Consider the following 15,383-nt stretch of genomic DNA (forward strand, 5'->3'; position numbering starts at 1 on the left):
AAAAGTGAATAAACTGTTTATTAAGGAAAATTTAGTGAATGTGATTAAACACACTAACAATACCAAACTAAAACATGCAGATCACCAAGTAAAACCCAGCTGAGAAATACTGCAGAGGGAATCGTAAGTCATTGCCAAAGCGCTGCAATGTCAAGAAGGTAAGTCTCAAAATTTGTACATTTATGAACCGTATTTTATTGTCCCTTCAAACTGACGTAGAGAGAGAGAAACAGCAGGACTCACAGCATGCTAAGAAGCTGCTGAAGCAGTTACTGGTGCAGGTTAGAGGGTTTGGTTTTGTTTTAATAGCAGTATGGAAACCAAGAAGAAAAGCAGTGATGCAACACCATCCGATATACAGCTGCTGAAGAAATGTATGCATCAATTTTACTGCATTAAAATAAATTTTAATTCAGTTTTCACAGAATTTCCAGCTTCGCTTATCTGAAAAGGGACCTTTAAACTACATTACTGTAGTTCGTTAGTTTCATTTTCCTACTGTTTCTCAAACTAAATACTACTATTCCCACATGCTCATAAACTCATTGAAAAGTTACTACTGAGAACTCTTTTCTTGCTCACCATGAAACAAAAACCACAAATCTGAAACACACAGCCCAAATCCAGGTGTATAACTTAGGAGGGGAAACAGTGACCGGGATGGTTTGTAACTCTCACGAGACCTATACTTGCATATGAAAGGTTTTCCATCCCCCTTTAAAAAGTAAGAGCCATAAATACAGCATACGGCTATCTGAAATATTATTTTAATTAAAAAATCAAGGAACTGGACAATGGAGCACAAAACTTCCCAAACTCAAACATGTTTGTTTGTGTCTCTCCCCACATCAAAGAAACATTTAATAGAATGGCAGAGCTGTGCCAACTGAGATTTTGTTATTTTCTATCCAGCACTGTAAGTACTACAGCCTATCACTAAAGCACTGCAGATTAGCATTACGCTACAGCAGATCAGCTCCACGGAACCCGGAGAAGTGGAGGCGTGGGAAGACCCAAAGCTGTGCAGCACCGCTGCCTCCACCTTGCCCCACGCCCTCACTGTGCTGCCGAGCAGAGCATGAGCAGATCCCTGCCACTGCTCCTCCAGGGCAGCTACAGCACCTACCCAGCACTGCTCGGGTCCCTGCCCCGCACTGCTGCACTGAGCTCGGGCAGGAGGACTGCGCCCATAACGGTAAAGCTGCAAAGATGGCGGTGCATTTTCCATGGAAAGCAAACTGAACTGAAAGCCAGGAGTCTGCGGCAGGCGAGGAACGATCCCAGGAGAACTCACCTGAAGAGGTCTCCAAACTTGCTTCGCAGGTGGCTGCAGGACACATACAGGTCATAGAGGTAGGCCAAAATACATCTTTCTGGGGAGGAACACTCCGAGGGATTAACAACATGCTTCACCACTCCACACAACCTGCGAAGACAAAACCATTCTGAGTTCATTCCAACACATCTCGTATCGTTACACGTCACAAAACCCTTTATGGCAGGGTGATGGCAAACCTTGCACGCACAGACTGATGGGGCCCACGTGAAGTTTGGTGTCACCTGTGAGCTCACATGGGTGCCAGAGGAGGGGACACAGAAGTACCGGGGAGCCCAGGGCACAACCGAGCAAGAGGGCAGCAAACCAAGACACAGCTCCCACCATCTGCAGCGCTCCCACTATCTGACGAGCTCCCGCTGGCCGGAGCGGGCCGCGGAGGTGAGCCACTACACCAGGCTGAGGATGGCTCTGAGCTGGCTTGCAGCCTGCCAGCAAGGGCTGCTGCTGCAGCTCGCGGCGCCATGCACTGCTCAGTCTCGCCACCTGAACCTGAACACATATTTTATTTAACAATAACAACAGAAATACTTTCAGGAAGACGAGCTGCCACAAACCCTTCAAAGACTTGTGCAGTTTGCTCCGAGTTGAGAATGAGGCAGGCGTGGTAGCGCCGCAGGACAGCAACGATGCACACACACAGCCCCGTGGTGTAGCTCCCTGCCAGGCTGGACGACTTCAGCAGCAGCTCTGCCTCCACCACGCTCAGCTCGTTCAGCAGCTGAGAACATACACCAGAACAAGCAACTGAGAACAACTTCCGACATGTAAAATAGGGGCTAAAAAACAACAATTAAGGAAAAACTAAACGGCACACCAACGTGGAATTCCTTGCTTGACAAAGAATGAGGGAAAGAGGCAGCCAAGTAAACTGTAACGTACAGACGTGCTCCTCAGAACTGTTTTTCAGAAGCAAACAGCATTTCCGCCACCCAAATGCTTTGCTGTGTAACAAGATGCTTGAGCCTAAAACTGTGAAGCCCATATGAAAATATTTTATGCTAAAATAATCCAGATTTTTATTAATTACCAAAAAAAAATACAGCTAGCCTTTATCTGTAACAGTCAAAGACAGGCAGGAGGGGAAGTATCTGGCATGTTGTTTCAGAGGTTAGGAAACTGAAATAGAGAAAAGCACACAGCAGCAAATCAGGAGAATGTGCTGCACAGCACTTTTTTCCTTCTGGTTTCACACTATGTGTATCACAGCTGTGTCCCAGTGTATCCATTCATAAAACAAACTCTTTTTACCTGTATTGCAAAGTCTATCAGTCCGTTGATATTCAGTGCTGGTTCCATGAGATCAAAGATCAGCTGTATGTGGTGAGCCAAGGGGAGGTGATAGGATGTTCCTGAGGCAAAGCTAGTTATCTGTTCGAGAACATTGCTGGAGATCTGTGAAAATAAATGTTGAAAGGCTGTATGACATCCCAGGGCTTCTCAAACATACCAGTGCTCCAAAAATCCTGCTTTGTAACTGCTAATAGCAGGTGACAGCACTTTGTAGATAACAGCATTAACAAATCATGTACAAGCACAGTCTATATGTTACTCTACCATCCTGCAATATAGCAATGCTGCTATATTTTCTACAGTGATCACGCAGAAAATGCTGGTCTGCTGCTTTGCAGCTGAGGGTCAAACTCTTCTTGACAAATACCTACTTTTAAAATGCAATTTTTGTTTCAAAGAGAGCCCAAATCTTTTTTTTCAACCTACGGAATTGTGATTTTTGGACAGTGATAACAACTCACACTTCACCCTGCAAACATAACGTGCAATAAATTCATTCAGAAGAAAAGCACTGAAGATGTGTTATAAATTAAATATCAGTCATTCACTGTTAGTCTTTTCCTAGGCTGCCCTCAGGGTATCAGAAACACTTTGATACAGAAACAACTGGAAGTGAGACATTGGCACGTGAGTCCTGACAGACGCCAGGAGCACCAAGCTTGTCATCCCAAGGAAGTTATTTCTGATCCCCATTCAGCTGCAAAGACAGCTTGTTAACAGCAAAGGCTGAGTACCAGTTTTAACAGCAAGGGACGAACAAACTGTATTATCCAGCTGTTTTCCACATTGTACTCAACACGTTGCACCAACACGCAGATGAGCTCACCATCCTTCACACAAATGCAGGAACAGACCTTACACACATGCAAGAGATTGGCTGATAAGACCTAATTTACCAGTGAGCCCTAAACAAAGCTGAACTGAAACGTAAAATTGAGTTCCAAATTTTCAATTAAAAAAATCAAATCTATAATAACCCCGAAAGCTTCTTGCAAACAAACAGACAAACACAGAAAAAGCAAACAAAAGCATCTTGCAAACAAAACAAAGAAATACCCACAGAAGCAGTATTTTAAAATACCAACACAGCACTTTTTTTCTCTTACCTTAAAAGAACAGTGATATTCCTAGCATATATAAAACACTTCTTAAAAACCCACATTTGTCCCCTAATTGATAACTCAACAGCAGGACACAAGAGGCTACAGTTTCATACAAGGGAAGTACCTGAGACGTCACCTGATGTTGGTCAAAATATGACAGCTGCTGTAGTTTTGTGAACACAGTCTCAAGAGTTGGAAATGCTTCTTGTTTGTTCTTCCTGGCTTTTTGCCCTTCATCCCCAACTTAACAGATAAAAGATTATTTTGGTCATTTTATATTTCATGGAGCCCTAGTAGCTACGCATTATTATCGCTTTTTAAGACATTTAACAGAAAAAACATCACTTATGATTACATAAAATCCTTCTTCCCTCAGTCTTCTACATAACAATGTGAAAGATACTTTAAGGGCATCAGTGCAAAAAAGATGATATTCAATAACAACTGAAAAATGGTCACACTGCTTTGCTAGGAAGGCAACCAAAGCGTATTACTGCCTGGCCAGAGCACCAAACTCCAGGCTTTATCCCCACACTGGTGCAGACAGCCTGGCTGCCATAATGCTGAGCAGGGCAGGGCAGCAGGCTGCACCTCATGCTGGGGCTGCACAGCTCCCAGCATCTCTGCTATGGGCTACCAGGCAGCAGTATGAAAGCATTTACCACCCGTTTCAGTAGTACTCTTCTTATTCAGAATCTTCAGGATGTCTTTGGTAATCTTCCTCAACTGATGTCGTGCCTCATCACGCTCCTTCCCAACGCCATAGAGGAGAATCATGCGCTGGTTACACTCATGACTTGAAGATTCATCCTGAAAAGAGCAGGAGGAGTGAAATCTCTCATCACTGTTCTGACATCGCTTGCAGAAGCCCAGCAGCCCAAACTGCAACAAGCAATAGTGAACATTTCATTGCAAAAAGCATCTCCTGTGATTATCACTGTGGAGGAAACAGCACCAAGCGAAATCGCTGAACAGCCAGGTTCAGAACGCAGAGGGAATACATGTCATCAGGTACTACACGCCCCATAGGGACCTACAAAGACAGGGCCAGGAGATGCACACCGTGCCCATCCCCAGCCCCACGGCAGGCAGCACTGAGCGCGCAGAGCACATGTCCAGCGGCTGCTCCTCACCTCTCTCTATGTACAACTCACTAAGAAGAAGATGCCGTCCAACTCTCAAGACTGTGTTTTGTAAATCCAAAAGAAGCTGACGTGTGTATAGTTTACTGAAACTCTAACTAGTTACATTTAGTCTTCTACTACCATGGATCACAAGAATTTGATGCCAAATTCATAACTTTAGAACTGGAAGAACTGCTCAGCAAATTATAAAAGGTTTAACTATTTTTAAATTATAAAATAAAATCACCTTCTCCAATCACTACTTCTCTTTACCAACGAGACCACTCAGTTTTCAAACGAGGGCTGCGTACAAAAGTGATAACAAACAGCTCCGTGCAAATCACAAGACACAGAGATGGGAGCACAGCTCCACGCTCAGCAAAGTTGTGCCGGCTTACGAAATACATGATACGATCTCCTTTAAAAATAGCAGCTCTATTCGTAGGTCAAAAGCAGGAAGTAAACCTCTAATTATATAGAAAGTTCTATTTCTCCCTCTGTTCTGGAAGAAATAAAAGCAGAAGCACCGATGGTGTCACCCGGGATCAGCAGCTGTCCTCCCGGCTAAGGAGCCAGACCCTGCACGCCAGCAGCCCCAGCACAGCAGCGGCCCCAGGACCGCAGCAGCTGAGGCCCCCCGGCTCCAGGCGCTCTCAGAGCGCTGCTGCTGCACCAGGAACCGCAGCACCCCAGCGCGGCAGCACGCTAGGTAACCCCCTCTCTGATTTCTGCTTGTTTTCTCATCTTGCATGCCTGGGGAATCCTTGCTTTGTTAGGACTGGACGTGGCAGCCGGATCTGCCACGCGCTTCAGGGCAAAAGCAGATTCTAATACTCCTCTCAAACCCTTATCGACAGAAAAGAAACTTGGCAGCTCAGTGAGGGCCGTTCGGGATGCTCAGGTGCTGGCTGACCTTGCTTTCAATGACAGAGCTCACCCCAGCCAACCGCACTCACTCCAGTGGCATCGCTGTGCACCCCAAGGCGGCCCCTTTGAGGGCACGCAGCGCCCAGCGCCTCTCCCCGCAGCACAGCACGGCCTGCCAGCTCCACGTGCTGGTGGCTGCAGCGCCTCAGTGCCACACAGCTCCGCGCCGCGGGCCGTCAGTGCTTTTCGCAGTACCACGTTGCATAGAACAGCTGATGTAGAAAAGTGACAGGAAAAACTAGTTGTGATGCTGTAAATTAATTCCTATACGAGTAAAGCTACAAAAGCCTTCACAGGCCACGCTGGCAAACGTGCGCCCGCCGCAGCAACACCCCGATGTCTGAGTGCTGACATCTCAGCTGCAGGCTGCCCACGGCCCCCTCCCCAGGCAGCCTGCAATGCCCGGCTGCCACAGCTGTCTCCTGCCCCCAAGCCCCCCCAAACCCACACCGGGAACCTGCAGGGCGAGCGGCCATCCCTGCATCTGGGGGATGCGTGGGGGGAATGGTAGAGAGGGCCTTGAAGGCATCCGACAGTGGGGCTGGGCCAAGAGGAACAAGAAGGGAATTACATTTACATCGGTCTCTCCCTACCAAACGCGCACCCAAAAGGAGTTCCTCTGCCGCCTCTTTTCCACATTAAGAAGGACGTGGAAGATGACGTTTGCCCTTTCTCCTGGGGATCAGAGGACACCATTCAGGTAGTCGCTGAGCCCCACAAGGCAGAGCAGGCGCACCCAGATGGAGCTGGCAGCCCCACAGCCCATGACAGCAGCGGGCCTCTGCCCATCCTATCGCACACCTCCTCGCAGCCCCTGCCAGGCAGGGACCCCGCAGACCAGGACAGCAGCTCCCCACCCCCCGGCACGGCCATGCCCAGCACTGCCTGCTCCAACCTGCCAGCCTCAGAGCAAAGCAGTGCAGGTGGCAAAGTCCAAAAGAAATACTCCCTGTATAAAAATGAAAAATAGAATAAGAAGACTGAAATCATAAAAGGCATAATCTCCAGCTTCACTATTTTTTACTTTTCTTCTTCTTTTGTTGTTTTTGTTTTTTAGAAGAAGGGTGGAAAAGACGAAATGCAAACAGAAGCCACAAGCAACTTCAGCTACTCTATCAATGGCAGCAACTGCACCAGTGATAACAGAATCAGACAGGTCATCTTCCCTTTGCTTTACACTCTTCTCTTCCTGGTGGGTCTCACTATGAATGGCCTGGCAACGTGGATCTTCTTCAAAATATCAAGTAAATCAAATTTCATCATCTTCCTCAAGAATACTGTCATTTCTGACATCCTCATGATTCTGACTTTTCCATTTAAAATCCTCAGCGACGCACAGTTGGTACCGTGGGTGCTGAGAGGATTTGTGTGCCAGGTCAGCCAGGTCGTATTTTACTTCACCATGTACATCAGCATCTTGTTTCTCGGGTTGATAACCATTGATCGCTATCAGAAAGCCACCTCGCCATTCAGAACGTCAACCACAAGGAGCCTTCTAGGCGCCAAGATCCTCTCCATGGCTATTTGGATATTGATGTTTACTCTTTCATTACCCAACATGATTCTAACAAACAAGAAAAAAACCCCTAAGAATGTAAAAAAGTGTGCTCTCTTGAAATCTGAGTTTGGCTTAGTCTGGCATGAAACCGTAAACTACATCTGCCAACTTATCTTCTGGGTTAATTTAATGGTCATAGTTGTATGCTACATACTTATAAGCAAAGAACTATATAAGTCCTATCAGAGGACAAGATGCACGGGAAGACCATCCAAAAAATCTGTAAATCTGAAGGTTTTTATCATAATCGCAGTGTTCTTTATTTGTTTTGTGCCATTCCACTTCACCAGAATTCCCTACACTTTGAGCCAAACAAGAAATGTTTTTGACTGTTCCGCAATGAACACCTTGTTTTACTTAAAGGAGAGCACGCTGTGGCTGACATCGCTGAACGCTTGCCTAGATCCATTCATTTACTTCTTCCTTTGCAAGTCGTTTCGAAAGTCCTTGCTAGGCATGCTGCGCAAGGACACCGCGTCGCCAGGACTCGGAGCACAGATAGCGGGGCAGAATGAAAGGGACGACACTGAGGACACCCCACTTTAGCACAAAGGACCACCCAACCCTGCCTGGCCATGTACGTTTCCCTGGGGGCGGGGGGAGCAGAAGAATCCTGCTAAGGCTAACTACAATTTCACCTGCACCTTCACAAACTGCGCTACAGATGAAACACAGATCCGTGGAACCAACAGCAGCAGTTGCAGAAAGGACAAAAATTAGAACAACTGAATACAACAAGTGCACCGTCCACTCATAGGCTCCAGTTTGACAGAATTGCTGGGAAAAAGTTTGAATTTACAGTTGGAGCTGTAAGAAAAAATTAAACCAGAGTCAGACAATGCTACTGAACAGACGAGCTGCAGAGATTCTGCAGAAACAGCTTAATTTGGGCAGAGGAAAGTCCATGACAACACTGGAACGGATGTAAATAAACCCCATAACAAACGTAGCTTTTCAGTATGGGAAGTTGCCACTTAGCACGCAATCATCAGACAAACAGAAATGCAGCACATCTGTAGGTAAGCTATTTGCCTGTGCAGATGTTTGAAACAGCATAACGTTTTGCTTATCTCAGTATATGCTTGCAATTCTTAACCCACTGACCAAAAATCAGTAGTTGTACATCAGAGAAAATTACTCCATAGTCAGGCTTATCTTAATGCCACTTCAATCTTCAAATATTTCACCTTCGTAGATAAAAAATAACTTTTACAGAGAAAGACACATTACATTTAAAAATGCACAAAGGCTTGATTTACAGAATATTTAGATCTTAGGGAAAGAAAGACTCGTGGTAAAATCTTTACTAATCATTAAGGACTGCTTTCTTGCACTAAACAATGATTTTAACCACTTCTCTTCTTTTGAAAAAGCGAGAACAAGCAGGCTGGAACTTTCAGGAACAATCATCACACAAACCCTAAGCTGATGTGATGGATTAGGGCTCATTTATCATCACTGCAAAACAGCTCCCATTCAGAAACGTGTGCCACCACCACCTAAGTGTGCAGACCGGCCACCCAACGCCCTGCCCACCCTTCTCTGACAGCTTCTGCCCCTTGGCAGGGCACAGGGAGTCTTCAGGACTGATATCCAACTTCCCAAAACATTAAAACAGAGTTCACACATGTCAGCGCTCAGCCTTGGAGCTACAACCTGTCAGCACAAATCAAGGACTTCACAAAGCCTCCTGTGCACAGATTACACTGTTGTACATTCCAGCATCAAAAACAGGGTGCCGTTATTTCCCTGGAACCAGCACGCAGCCACGTCACTGCATGCTTTCTGCACCCGTTTGGGGGTCAGGAGGGACGTGCAAGATTCCCAACACATTGCCCACATTTCTTGCACCCACACGTGGAGAGAAAGTAGCAATTATCTGGCAGATGCCTCTCCGGATCAGCTGGAGTGTTCAAACAATAGGTACTGCAGCTCTCAGTGCACCACACGGATGTCACTGACGCTGTACACAGGCACACAGTACCTGCCTCTTCAGTTGGGAGCAGCATCAAGATACAGGAGAAAACATGATGACGCTGCCTTGGAAATCAGCACCATGCAATGAACCACCTCAGCTTTACGTAGTCCTGGTGCACGACCAGAAGTCAGGGCAGGCACCTAGGGACACATCAGGATGATGACAGTGAGAAAGGCCACCTTCACCTCCGCCATTCCGGGGGCTCTGCTCAACATTAATGTTGACATCTGCACGCACAACTACAGCACAGTGTTGCCACTCCACACAAACAAAAATCCAGAAGTCATGCCTGTCTTCACAGATGTGGTCATTTTTCCTTCGTCAATAGAGAAAGTAGTTCTTCCTCACAGAGAACAAAAGGAAGACAGAAAGGCAACAAAAAACATGATTAAGTAACTCGAGTGATACATGAAAATCAGGAAGGAAACGACACCACCGCTGCCAGCAGAAAAAGTCTCCTCTTTCTACACATTTCCTCGCTGTTATAACTTAGCTCCAGGCTCTCATCTGCAGAGGAACCCTCTGATAATCAGTGACCCTCCTTGAACAGCAGCTGCCAGCTGTGCTCAGGTATTTGCACTCCCGCAGCGTCCCCGTGGTGTGGTGGAGCACTCGGGTGCCTCGTCTGCAGATGTGAGGCTGACAGCCAGCAGTGTGCATCTTATTCTCAAAAATGTTAAAACCTGTGCTGATAAAGGAAGAATGTTGCGTGCTGGGTAAGAAATACCAGAATTTGCTTTCCCAGAGGCACCTGGGGGGCTTCTTAACCACAACCACAAAATCTCTACTCCATATTAGAATACATTTCCATGTAAAGACAAATGGTTCTCTGGGCATTCTACTGTTATAACCTTTCAACTCTTCACTACTCTGCAAACAACTTAACCCTTGACAAAGTTTTACATTTAATGTCGGTCAGTTTAATGCACATTTGAGAGATTTTTGTGCATTTGTATAAACCTGCTAATAACAATAATGAGGAATCTGTCATCCTGAATACAAACTGTCATACTTTACATTGTCTCTCCCCTTTTTATCCAAGTCTATTTTGAAAAATGGGAGACTTTGCAAAGCAGCAGTGACTCCAGCAGAGCGCCCTGCTCTTCACCGTGCCGCCGCGACACCGCAGTCACCCACCTGCTCTTCCCTGTGCTCTACATGCTCGTCTTCCTGCTGGGACTCACACTGAACAGCCTGGCTATTTGGGCTTTCTTCCATATTCCAAGTACATCGACTTTCATTGTCTCCCTGAAAAATAACTTAGTATCTGATTTTATAATGACTCTGATGCTTCCCCTGAAAATTCACTGACTCTGGCCTGTGACCATGGCAACTGAAGGCCTTTGTCTGCTGCTTTTCAGCCATAATATTTTATGACACCATGTATATTAGCATAGTGCTCCTCAGTCTCTTTGCTTCTGATAGGTTCTCAAGATCACGAGACCTTTCGGGAAGTTCTGGGTGCAACAAGTGAGTTCAGCAAAGATCCTCATGGGTCTGGTCTGGCTCTTCTTCCTGGATCTCTCTGTGCCAAACATGATCCTATCGAACAAGAAAACAACACCGCAGTCGGTGAAGAAGCGTGCTTCACTGAAGAGCTACCTTGGACTCAAGCTGTCGATTACATCTGCCAGTTTGTCTTCTGTCCTCATTCTTATGCTTCTATTTTATGTAATTATTGCCAAAAAGGTGTACAAGTCTTACTTGAAAACATGGGAGAAAGCAAAAAGAAACAAAGGGTCAAGGGGAAAGTATTCATCATTTTCACCGTGTTCTTCTTCTGCTTTGCCCCCTTCCATTCCCTACACCCTGAGTCAAACGACAAACCCAGATGGACTGCTGCCTGCAGAACCAGCTTTTTGTTGCTAAGGAGAGCACACTTCGGCTGGCTGCCACAAACACTTGCATGGACCCCTTGATATACATGTCCTTGTGCAAACCATTCCTAGCAAAAATGCTATGCGGGAAAGTAAACACACTTCAGAGAACAGTTCATACGAACCCAAGAACTGAACTAAATGCAGGAACCTTGGCCATTGAATCTTGATTCTGTAGCTTTGCACTCTGGAGTCTTTGCATATCCACAGAGAAATTAAGAAATTTGTTATACTGCTGCTGTAGAAAACTGAAGGATGGTGGTGCTGTAATACTTAATAAAAAGGGCAGGCTGGATTTCCATAGTTATGCTCACTCCTTACCCACGGCAGGTGGAAAGCTACCCCTCAAACTGCCAACTGATCTGACACGGGTCTTTCCCCACGCTGCTGCCTTTCTCATTGACACCACATCAGTAACCAAAGCTGGGGAAGCCCAACAGTGCCTGAGATGTGCCTGCCTGGCCACAGTGCCGCTGCACTCATACCGCAGAGATGTGTATCGCTTCAGATCACTAATGACTTCACAGCTGTAACCACATCATTCTGAACTGCCTGCATCAATGATGCGTAACACTGATCAGCTTGTAGCCCTGCACTGCTGCGCTGGTGCTGCGCAGGTAACAAGAGCAGAGGCTTGTCTGATTTGGTCAATAAGTCACATCCACTCCACGTAATACAAATGGTTGTCTATCAACTAGCGTACCTTCATATCACTTAAGAACAAGCTATGGAATAATTTTATCTGCTTTACACAAAACAAACAAAAAAACAACATTTTTATTAACACTTCACAGCTCAGTGGTTACAGCTGCTTCTAACAATTAAGATTATTTGGAGCAAAACCCAGAAGATCTCACCCCGGCGCCAGGCTGGCTGGCAGGGCACGGGGCGGGGAGGAGAAACCGCACTTGGCAGAGGGAAGGAGGCCAGGCTCCCTGTCCCTACCCACCTCTGACACAACTACCTTCCTGCCGCCTACCCGTTTCCTCACTCTTCCTCTCCACCCCCAAAGAGAAGTTAGCAGAGGGCACTGTGGCTGTGCAGCACCTCAGTCCCTGAGCAGCCGCCAAGGCTGGGCAAGCAGAGTCCCCAAGACTGCAAAGGGCAACTGCTCCCTTCCATCGGCCTTGCTGCTCACTGTAACCCCACTGCCACCCCTACTGTTCAGTGTGCCCCTACCGCCCCGCTACTGCTCCCTGTGCCCCCCACCCCTCCTGCCCCACCACATCACAGAGCGCGCTCAGTGCAGCACTCCCACGTGGTTACAGCACAGGGAGCCCAGCACCGTGTCCAGATGCCCCAGAGAGCCCAGTTCACTGCTGAGATACACCAGGCCCTATTGCAAACTACCCTTCTCAGGCTCTCTTACCAGTCTGGTGCTCACCTCGTATGCCAGATGCTATGATTACCACTCAATTGCTGGTTTTAGACTGTCTATTTACAGCAGCATAATGCACTCGCACAGGTTGCTCCACAGAGCTTGATTTTTTCAAAGTTGTCTTTAGATTATTACATATAATTACGTGTGCCTGTAGGACTCCCTGTCTCTACCACACAGCTGGATGCATCGCTCAGCAATTTCAGCTCATTGCATCTCCTCTGCCAGGCACAGTTGTGCTTTCTTTGATGCAACACTCATTTACAACTGGAAACTGAACTAATCCCCAGCCAGCTTCCAATTGGTTCTGCACTGCTCTACAGATCAGTGTTTTCTCGAATAGTGCCTTCTATTCAGGAATTAATTTCTCTCTCCCTCCCCCCCACACACAGTGTTTAAGAGAATTAATTTGGCTACTTTAGTTAAAGTGAATATACCAAATCATTAGCTGTTAAAACACTCCCCACTTTAGCAGCTGCCTAAAGAAACGCATGTTTTTCTGCTCGGAACACAGCACTCCCATTAACGCTGTGTGCACACTGGCAGCACCCAGGCACACACCAGCAGCCCGTGCCTATGGGTGGGCATAGCCACAAAATGGGCAGGGGTGCTCCTAAGCAAGGGCTGTTCTGGGGGTTCCCGAGGAGCCTGAGTCATCTGTTCTGCTGCAGCCCCTCAGGATGGCAGCGAGCAGCCGGGTCCCAAGGTCTGCCATGGGGAAACGGTCGCTGACCGGGAGGACAGGACATCTTGTTGATCTCATTGGTCCACTTTCAGGAGAAGCCCCCTAAATTCTAATAGTCTGACAGTTTTTAGATCCCTGCCTCCAGACAGAAGTAAAAATACCTCAGCATTTCAGTCTCTCCATTTTTGAGGCTCAAAAAAACGGCGCACTGCTACTTTATCTCTCGCTCAAGCAGAGATGAGGCCTGAGCTCAGACCTGCCCCACAGCGAGCAGCACAGCACCGGGGCTGCTGGCGGGGCTCCGCAGGGCTCCTCAGTGCCATCTGGGAACCTGTCTCATTCCCATAACACTTATGGCATGCTCAGAACGACGGCTGCCATTTTTTCAAATCTGAATTTCCCCCAGCTTAACTCAGAAAGGTGCTGACACCCGTGCCCCAGTGCTACCGAGGTATGACAGCAGTCACACAGCACAGAGCAAAGCTGCACCATCCTGACCTGGCACACACAGCCCACCATCGTTGTGATGCAGCACTGAGGCTTTTTCTTTTCCACTTTCCACAGCCAAGTTCGCATTTGCTTGGCTCGTCTACAGTCCAGATGAGAAGCCCCCACAGCCCAGAAGAGGGAAGGCTGGCAGCAGGCCTTGGACTTGTTTGGACAAATGAGCCTACAGCAGGCTCCCAGGCTCTGGTTTCCCATGAAAACTACTAACACTCGATCTAAACATTTCACAGGTTGATGGGTTCCAAAAGGGGAACCACGGGGCACCAGGAAGACAAGTTTTGTAGGAAATGCATCGTATTTGTGTGCACAAAGGCTAGCGTATAGTTCTTTTTATTTATTATTCTACTTGCTTCTATGAAGAAGAGAAAGCCATTGCCAAAGAAACCTACAATTTAGCCCTCCAGATTTTGAATCAGAGGGACAGTAAGCTCATTCCTGAACATCTCACGACAAATTTTGCAGTTCACACGTCCTGACTGCCCGGCACCAATACAAACCCCTCCACCAACACTTCTGTGACCCAGTTTTGAGAAAGCTCTCGTGATACACAGCATACTTCAGTTCACTTGGAATGCAGAAAGAAAATTTGCATTGTGAATAAGAGCTGGGAAGCCAAGCCCAGCAGCCTGGATACTCCCCGTATGACTGTTCATGAGCAAGCAGGGCCAGCAGGTTGCATGTGAAGACTGCAGGCTCTCAAACTGACTTCTGGCCCCAGAAGGGATCATCAGCCAGAGTGTGCAGCTGGAGGGACCTACAACACAGCACAAGGATAAGAAAGAAACAAGCTTTCTGAAAGTGAGTTCTTAGCTCATTTCTTAGCTCCCTGCCTTTCAGTGGCAGCCACCAAGCAGACCTCCATAGGAAAGGAGGTGCTGGAGGCTCCCAAGGCATTTCCAGGACTCAGCACCTCGTGCACACGGAAGCACGGCATGCCAGGTGTCACACCAGTGCTGCAAGCTCTCAGAATTCCACAATTTTTGCTTTTTCAAAAAAGAAAAAGTGATTCCTATTATCTGGGTGGCTAATCTGCTTAAAAAGTAAGCCCACACCTTGTACTGCCAAGGTGATAGTAAGGAGTTTTAGAGTAAAGCAACACAATAATTACTGTAATAAAGTTGTTCAGACTCTTATGTCATCTGAGAATTGCTCAGTAACCATCAGTACACAAGAAGGGACATCCAGCCTTTGAGCTACGACAGAGTTACAGGTCAGCCCTCGGCATCTCAGTACACCACAGCCCCACATCTCCTTAGCGCTGCCTTTACGTGAGCTCCATCCACAGCATCTCCCTTCTGTGTGCAGACCTGCCTAGACCTGCTCCCACCTGAGAAGCACCACGCAGCTTCTCCAATTCAACAGCCTTCTTGGGATGCTGCAGCAGAGCTTATTAACTCATTTGGCTTTACTAATATATCAAAACACAGAGATTTTAAAGAAATGTTGATGTGCAATCACACCACATTCAAAAAACAAAAATACAGGACACCACGTACTGAACACTTGGATCTCTGTAAGAAATTGCTTTTCTTTTCTCTTTTTTTCTCCTCCCTGTTCCCCACAGTACGTCCCACAGCGCTGTTTAAGATCCCAAAGACATTCCCAGTATGGGAGATG

At 47.0% G+C, this 15,383-nt stretch overlaps 2 protein-coding genes across 16 annotated transcripts in view; one reads left to right on the plus strand and one right to left on the minus strand.

Moving 5' to 3' along the window:
• Positions 1 to 15,383, minus strand: part of MED12L (mediator complex subunit 12L) — a 104,690-nt gene that overhangs the window by 26,543 nt on the left and 62,764 nt on the right. For 10 of the 15 annotated variants that reach the window (XR_014885655.1, XM_085233329.1, XM_085233325.1 and 7 more), the window contains 6 exons: positions 10,457 to 10,567; positions 4,395 to 4,542; positions 3,857 to 3,975; positions 2,588 to 2,731; positions 1,894 to 2,057; positions 1,295 to 1,426 (listed from right to left, as the gene is read on the minus strand). Coding sequence is in view for 14 of the 15 variants with exons in the window: in XM_085233329.1 (XP_085089455.1) it covers positions 1,295 to 1,426; positions 1,894 to 2,057; positions 2,588 to 2,731; positions 3,857 to 3,975; positions 4,395 to 4,542; positions 10,457 to 10,567 (818 nt within the window). In the remaining variant the exon portion in view is untranslated. The remainder of the gene's footprint in view (positions 1 to 1,294; positions 1,427 to 1,893; positions 2,058 to 2,587; positions 2,732 to 3,856; positions 3,976 to 4,394; positions 4,543 to 10,456; positions 10,568 to 15,383) is intronic. The other 5 variants (XM_085233336.1, XM_085233334.1, XM_085233332.1 and 2 more) reach the window with 1 other exon arrangement.
• On the plus strand, positions 5,235 to 11,891 carry LOC104912737 (P2Y purinoceptor 12). Its single transcript, XM_010717061.3, has 2 exons — positions 5,235 to 5,565; positions 6,841 to 11,891. Exon 2 carries the CDS (start codon positions 6,862 to 6,864, stop codon positions 7,885 to 7,887), a length of 1,026 nt encoding a protein of 341 aa, XP_010715363.3. The 5' UTR covers positions 5,235 to 5,565; positions 6,841 to 6,861; the 3' UTR covers positions 7,888 to 11,891.

Source organism: Meleagris gallopavo, chromosome 11 (genome assembly GCF_905368555.1).
Source record: "Meleagris gallopavo chromosome 11, MGAL_WU_HG_1.1, whole genome shotgun sequence".
NCBI lineage: Eukaryota > Metazoa > Chordata > Aves > Galliformes > Phasianidae > Meleagris > Meleagris gallopavo.